Below are 7,997 nucleotides of genomic sequence, written 5' to 3'. Positions count from 1 at the left end.
TAGTGGCGCTCCTGATCTCGTGTTATTTTTCAGTTGCAAACTTGATCATCAACAAAGCAGGATTCTCGATTCTCGTCATCGTCTCGTCTGTTCGCATCAAACAAGATGGCTCCGTTCTGTTTATAATAATTATTTGAAATAATAGTTATTTATTGAATTATTTTTCATATTTTGACAATCTTCTTCTCAAGATGACGACTACTACTACTGAAGAAAAAACGGAAGTGGTAAGTATTTTGATTGAGAGATAATCTGAAAACATACGTCTAGCTTGGGCAAAGAATCTGTTAGGCTATCGTCAAAGAATATCAACATAAATTATATATTTTTGTTTTTAGAGCTAGCAAGGCTACACTTTGGCTGATTATTTAAATCTTGTAACCAAGTTTGTTGAATATTATGCTAGAAATTGTATTTTAATCCAATTGTAACTCTATTATTTAACATAACATGAGCTCAGTCTCCCAAATATTTGCTTAGACATTCAATAGGTAGGTTAATATTATTATATTGGTATAAAGCTCTTGTGCTTTTCCGATTGAAATTTATGTTTTTGAAAATATTACTAGTACAGAATAAAGCTGGATTTCATCACACCAGTAACAATAAAAGGTGCCGGCACGTTGAATAGGCTACCTATATAATTTTTTTTTTGAGTGTTTCTGTTCAGCATGGCCTAGCGAGTATAAAATTGGTCCAATTTAAAATTAAATAAAATAATATAGCCTATCTCAATGTATCTGTTACTTTTACTGACACATACAGCGTAGGCAATACTATTCTCATAAGATCTAATAAGGGTTAAGTGAGAATAGGCCTAGTCCAATCATAGCTTATGGTAATTATATTTTTACTTTGCCGGTTACTTTCTATAATACTGATCTGATATGTCGGAAACTATTTTTATGGTGTAATAAGCTTGTGCACCCAGCCGATGTTGCTAATCCCTAATTTGCTACATTCCGATCTAAATTGAAAACTGAAACCTATTCTGAATTTCAACTACTGTATTTGTATGATAATATACTATTTTATCCTTATTCAAATGTGTCCTGTTAATTTTCTCAAATTGTTTGAACTGAATAGTTGTTTAGGATTTTTCAAAGTTAACCCGATTCTGCAACCCTCTATCGTTATTTTTTTATATAGGCTAGGCCTTTATAAATTGCAATCTAGTCTGAAAGACTAATGGGTAATTTTTTTCTGGTTTTCCAACATCCGCAGCTCCACCCCAGAGAACCAGGCCATACAATATGATGCTCTAAAAGAAAGCAAAGTAGCACACCTGAAGGTAGGTAGTGCATGGGAACACTACCTCTCAGCCATCTCGATAAGAAAACTACCCTGCTCACTCTACTGCAAACAGACTAACTTATTGATATGATATGTAACCGACTCTCCAAAGAAACATATCTGATACGGAAACTGAGAAGCCATGTTCCAAGGAGTTACCTGGTTACATGCAAGTGGATGTCACAGAATTCTCCTCCTACAGAAGGAAGTGGTTCATATAATAACATCATCACCATACTTGGAGCATTGTCGTCCGCTGTACTCACTGTCTTCAGTCAATATGTGCTGAACTCCCTTGTACTTCTGAAGGGCCAACTTCACACACTCCAAGCAAGAGGCCAGATACACAATTATTCAACTAGAGGGCGAGACAACATTGACCTTCCCTACTCTAGATTGGCTAAGCTGCACACTTGCTACCCAATGCGTGCATTAAAAATCTACAATAGACTTCCACAGCATGTGCGGCAGCTGGAGGTGAGAGTGTTCAAGAAAGTGCTCCGAGAGAAGCTAATTAACCTCCCTCTCTATTCTTTGAGTGAGTCAGTCTCTTCGATCGGCCATCTTGAGATTAGTGTACATATTTGAACTTTTGTTTTTTATTAATCGACAATGTCTATCCGGTATATACACTGGTCACAGACAGAAGAAAAATTGAATTGAATTGACTATAAGGGAACTCCACGACAGCATCCTGTACAGGATCAAGCCAAGCAGCTTAATCGGAGCAGACTCGTATTCCTCTCCATTTCTAAGGCTGAACACAATAGTTTGCGTTTTTTGTTCATTGAGGAGGAACAGATTTTAAGAGAACCAGTTTGTTGCAAACACCCTGATCTCAAGCAGAGCCGTCCTCAGCTCTTCAGCACCACAGCCCATGTCATAGAATGTCGTGTCATCAGCATAGCAGACAGTCGTTCTATCATCCACACTTGCAACGTCATTCAGAAAAAGCAAAGGGCCCAAGAAAGAGCCCTGGGGCACTCCATAGTCATGGCAGTCTATAATCTGTGAAAGAATAACATTGGCCAGCACCGCCTGTCCGCGACCCACCCAGATTAGCCTGAGAAGAGATCCAACTACACCATTTGTAATATAATAAAGAAACGTTTTATCATCAATGTCTTCTAATTAATTTTATGTTTTAAATCGTGTTTTTCCTCTGTGTTGCAGGACTGGGGAAGTGAGAAGCTGAACAAAGCGCAGGAAGCAATCAAAGAGAACCAATGGGACCTGGAGGCGTGGAGCATGCTGATAAGGGAGGCGCAAACCAAGTGGATAAACGATGTGCGCCCTTTCTTCGAGCAACTGGTCACCGCGTTCCCGTCAACCGGACGCTATTGGAAATTGTATATTGAACAGGAGGTGGGTGATACTGCTCAATCTAATAAAGATTTATATAAAATCTCTTGGTATAGACGGTTCAATCACGAGGACCTTCAAATATTGCATCGGCCTCATGAGAATGGAGCTTTTTCTAATGACTGAACTATCTGTTCAAACATAAGACCCTATTTATTCAAAGTTTATCTTAGCGATTTGGTATAAATGGGTTTTCTTATGGAAACTGAGCAATTTCCATATTCAATAAAAACAACTTGACAGTATTAGAACCACTAATTATCAATCTGAGATACTATTTTCTGTTCAATCTAAAATACAAGCTTGGGTTGTTTTAACTACGTTTAATTGAGGTTTTCATCAAGAAACCTAAAATGAAGGTTTTAAAATCAAATTTTTTTCATCCAATATGGATATCTACCACACAAAATTACCTCACATCAACACAGAGAGTTACGAATAAATGATCAAGCAATAAAGTGCCATTAACTATAATTTAAAGAACAGTATGCAATAAGTTGATTACGATGTAAAATAACGATGGAATGAATAACTTTGTAACGTATTATTTATCTTCAACGAATTTGTACATGAGACTCAATAAGCTCGATGTAATGAATATCTCTTGGTCTTTTGGTATACGATTGGCCGAGTTTGGCCTCCAGTAGATTTACTTCTTTAGTCATTGATAAGCTATATCAACTGCCACTAGTCCCATATAAGTAAAAATTTCAGAAGCTCCGCCCCATCTATGCAAAGTTTGATTTTAGATTTCCAATTATCAGGTCTCAGATATAATTTAAACGAAAAATTTTGAGTGGAAAAGATTGAGCATGAAAATCTCTACAATAAATTAATGTCCAGTAACAGTTTCATCTAAAATTGATAATAAGCTTGAAATTTGAGAAAATATGATTATTCAATTGCAAACTGTTGGCAACTATTGATTCTATTAAATTATTCACTATGAAGAGATAGCAGATCTCGTGTGTATCCAGCGTTATTGTCCTGTCACCAGCTGGCTCAAATCTTTGAATAGTAGACTTGAGATACGCGTGAACACTAGCGTCAGGTGATCAATTTTCATAACGGCAAGGACAGTTGTGTGAATGCGCCACACCAGATTTTTTTTTAATTTGTGATATGACTTGTGGTCTTCAAATTACGTTTAATGTAGAATTAATTATTTATTGCATATACAATTATTACATAAATATAGCCTAATATTACAAGTTTGAAAAATGAATATAATAGAATTAAAATAATAGGAATGAAAGGAAGCATTTTGTTAGAATATAGCAATATTGACGCTCACTACTAACAAGTTCAAATTCAATTGGAGTAGTAAAACATATAATTTTTCTATGAAATGTAGTAATTAAAAGTACGTTATTTTCAAGTGTCTCGAACTCTAATCGCATTTACAAACTGTAACAAGCATGTTTTGTAATATTAATTCCATAGATTTCTGTTACTTCATTACCGTACTTTGTCAAGTGAATATCACAGTAATTACTTCTTGGAAGTGGTGGAGAGGAGATTATTTTCCAAACTTCTCCAACAAAACAAATTTTAAAGATACATTTCTTTATATTTTTTCAAACTGATAATCCTATTTGTTTCAGATGAAAGGAAGAAATTTTGAAAGAGTCGAAAAGGTACGTTTTGTCACGTGATCATTATTTCCATTTCTATGTAAGAAACTATAATGTTTACTTTTTATAAAAGTGTTATCCGCCATAGTATAAGACTGATATTTTTATTGTTATTCCTGTGATAAATTTTATATTTATATATTTTTAGTTGAACTAGAAATGTGTGCAAATTAAATACACATTTTGTTATTTTTGGCAGTTATTTGTTGTTTATTTAAAAATGTGTTGAGATCCTGGGAGGTGGTATCCAACGTTATTTCAAAATTTATTATAATTATAGAATAGATTTATTTCCAAATTATTGAATGCTACTATATCAACTCTTCAAGCCTAAATTCAGTTAGCTTTTTAGTGGCATAACTTATAGCTAATTTCATATCAATTAACTACAGGTATTACAGATCTTCTGACAATTTGTATGTGCTGATTGAATTTATCACTAATTATCAAGTCTAATTATCAATAATTCATTGCTATAACGAATATTAGTGTGATTAGTGATGTGATGTCACTCCTATGATATTTTAATTTTCAAAATTGAAATTTTAAGTACCGTAACAAATTCATGTTTATTTTGAACTACTCCTCTTTCTGTAGTTTAAATTAAATTTATTTTATCAAAATCGTTTCTCAATACGTCTAAGGGTTTTTTTTATTTTTGGGTCTGTAGAGCATTTTGCTTCATTCACTTGTCATTTGTAGACTATAATTTTTTGTTATCTCAAACGTTGAATGCCACTTTCTGGTGATGAATTTTGCCCGATGAACTTTCTCATCCTTTTATTCGAAATAGCAACTGTGAGTACAAATGGAAAGTATAAAATTAGTACTCTTAAATTTTTTATCACATGAATTACTCTATTTTTGTACTTACAATTGAATTTATATTTCAAATATGGAACACAGTCGTTTATATATAAATGAATTACTTATATTTTATGTACGGACAGTTGCTATTTCAATTGTGTTCAGAGGTATGGCAATTTGATCTTAATTCCTTGATACTTGTAGATTGGTTCTCTTTTATCATAAAACATTTTCTTTTCGAAAATGATCTATAAATTTACAATGTTCTTTTAAATAATATTGTTAAAGCAGCTATGAACCATTATTAGAGTGGATTCTCATAATTTATCTTTATCTAAATTGAAGTGATGTAATATTATCAACTCTTGAACTGATGTTTAAAAAGTGGTAGAAACTTGAAGGTTTTAAGATCAACTTGCTCTGTCTCGTATGTGTTTTTACTTACTGTGTCTTTGGATCGTTTATTTCTAGATCCACTCAGAAGGTTCTAGTGCCACTGTTTGAAGCCCTTTCAATCATTGTAAATTTTAACAAATAAAACTAGTTTCCAGAGTTAGTTGGGCTTCCAGTTGTGCCTTTAATTTTACATTTTTTATAAACATAATTACTTTTATTTTAAAGAGCTTAGAAAACAAATTGTGTTCAGATAAATCTTGTAATCTCTGTTACTCATGAATATGAACTCGATTTCATTCATTTTCCTCAAATCCTCTCCTTCAACTACTCGCAACATAGGGAACCCTTCAATTTCCTGTATCAATTATCCATTTTATAGGTGATAAAATTGAAAATTTTCAGTCTTATCATAAAACAATAACTTTCTTTATCCCTAAAATGTTATTTGAATTGCATCTGATCTACCATATCCACATCTATATACCAGTTCCATATCCACCATATCTATCAATTCAGTTCTCTTATTCTTATTCAATTTTGAATCCAACGATTCTTTTCAAGAGAACTAATTTATTCAATAAGTATTATATTCTTGTTCTCAATATTTACTTTCCCTGTATTTAACCATTGCTCCTTGTTCCTTCCAATACGTTCTACACGAATTTATCATACTTCAAGCTGTTTTCCTCGCTAAAATTAATTGTCTGCCGTCTTCATTTATATCAACTTTGATACCAAAACCTACTGGTCAGTATTATAATTACACTTCCACAAAAGGTAAAGATTACCTTCGTTAATATCTTTCTTATCCACACTCAACTTGTATTAGATAAGTTATAGGATGCTCCTTTGATGAGCTTGCTTTCTACTAATAATTAGGGAAATGTCACAGGAATTATTTAGGTTTTTTATTGCAAATTCAGATAGGGCCTACATATCCAAGCTCGGAGCATTTTTAAGAATTTTTCAAGTTGTTATTCTATATTCTCAATTCTACTGTACTCATTGAATAATCAATAAGTAACCTAGGTTGCTATCGATAAAATTCTAGAGTGAAAAATTATTTTTTTAACTCATCCATTCATCATCATTTCGATAATATTAGAAACTAGCAGTTCTATTAAAAATGAATACTAGTCTCCAAATTAATTTACTGAGAATTTTTCTTTAATACTGTATCATATTCTGTAATTAGATATAAATGAAAGCAAGAATATACCTTACAGTGAAATGCTATCAAATAAATTTAAAATTTATTTTCTATTAATATTTTTATTAAAAATAATTCTATTAAATAAATTTCTTACCCCTTAGTCGCTTCAACAGTATTTTTTTAAATGTTTTTCTTCAACACAATTTGTTATTATTAAATGTGTTTTGATATACATTCTGAATTTTTCAACTTTAATGCAATATAAAACTTCTGTTTAAGAGTAGGTAGTAAAGACTTTTTTTAGAAGAAACCATCTCTTTAATGTCATCCCAGTTTGAATTCAATATAAATTTATTCAATAAATTATATAAAATAATTAATATATTATTAAAATAAATAACTTTTAATCATTTATTTGGACAATTTATTTAATGAAATTGGGATGAAAAGAAGTTTTGGACTGTAGTCTGTTTCTTTATCCTAAAGTTGATTGTAAATAATAAATTCAAGATATGAAATTTAAACAGAAATTTTTTTTCTTGTATAAAAATTTCATCTTTTTCCCATTAGACTATTTGTTAGTAAAGACCTGCCTTATTTGAACAGATTTTCGAATGAAATTTTCTCATCAAGCAATTAGTTATTGACTGTTCAAGGTGAGTCATATCCTCCTTGAATGAGGCTTATCTGATAAATATATATAATATAAAATCAGGCAAAAGACTTCCATGTACTGTAAAGTTTCTAGAAAATTCCAAGCATTTTTGACAAAATGCAAATTTTAATTTTATGAAATAAAACATGAAAGATATTTCCACCTACCTCTCGAGTACCGTAGATGTTTTAAAAATTATTCACTTTTATATGCCCTAATCTATGGAGAAATTATTTTAATTTCTCACAATTCAAATAAATATAATGTTTCTAGAAGTTCTTGTTACTAGCTATTGGTTACTTCCTATTTTATGGAAAACCCCATCGATTTCAATAAACATTGACGATTAGTTCATTTTAGAGAACATCATTTTTTCGTAGCTAGTTAGGCTTAATTGCAACTAGAATTGTTGTCATTTGTTGTGTTTCTGTCTGCATTTTAGTTATTTCAACGATGCCTCATGAAAGTTCTCAATATCGATCTGTGGAAACTTTATCTTGCCTATGTGAAGGAGACCAAGGCTGCGTTACCCACCTACAAGTAAGCCTTCATCCCGGTTTTGCATTTTTTTTTTTTTTAAGAATAGTTTTCACCTATAGTGAGGTCCACGTTATTATGATGGCAGTGGAGAAAGATAGGACAGCGTTGCCAATTCTCTGCCTTGCCACTGCCTTCGATAGAGGTTAGCTGATACCGG

The 7,997-nt window shown here is 32.1% G+C and overlaps 1 protein-coding gene across 2 annotated transcripts in view; it reads left to right on the top strand.

The window, feature by feature from the left end:
- Positions 1 to 36: 36 nt before the first annotated feature.
- The window catches only part of LOC111056257 (protein suppressor of forked), a 30,913-nt gene continuing 22,952 nt past the window's right edge, over positions 37 to 7,997 (top strand). The window contains exons 1-4 of one of the 2 annotated variants that reach the window (XM_022343601.2): positions 37 to 227; positions 2,467 to 2,658; positions 4,260 to 4,292; positions 7,743 to 7,840. In XM_022343601.2, coding sequence (XP_022199293.2) covers positions 192 to 227; positions 2,467 to 2,658; positions 4,260 to 4,292; positions 7,743 to 7,840 — 359 coding nt within the window. In that variant the 5' untranslated portion in view covers positions 37 to 191. The remainder of the gene's footprint in view (positions 228 to 2,466; positions 2,659 to 4,259; positions 4,293 to 7,742; positions 7,841 to 7,997) is intronic. The other variant, XM_039437182.1, reaches the window with a different exon arrangement.

The sequence above is a fragment of the Nilaparvata lugens genome, chromosome 10, assembly GCF_014356525.2.
Source record: "Nilaparvata lugens isolate BPH chromosome 10, ASM1435652v1, whole genome shotgun sequence".
In the NCBI taxonomy this organism is placed as follows: Eukaryota; Metazoa; Arthropoda; class Insecta; order Hemiptera; family Delphacidae; genus Nilaparvata; species Nilaparvata lugens.
Note: the sequence above shows the minus strand (reverse complement) of the source record. Positions and strands in the feature narration are given on the sequence as shown.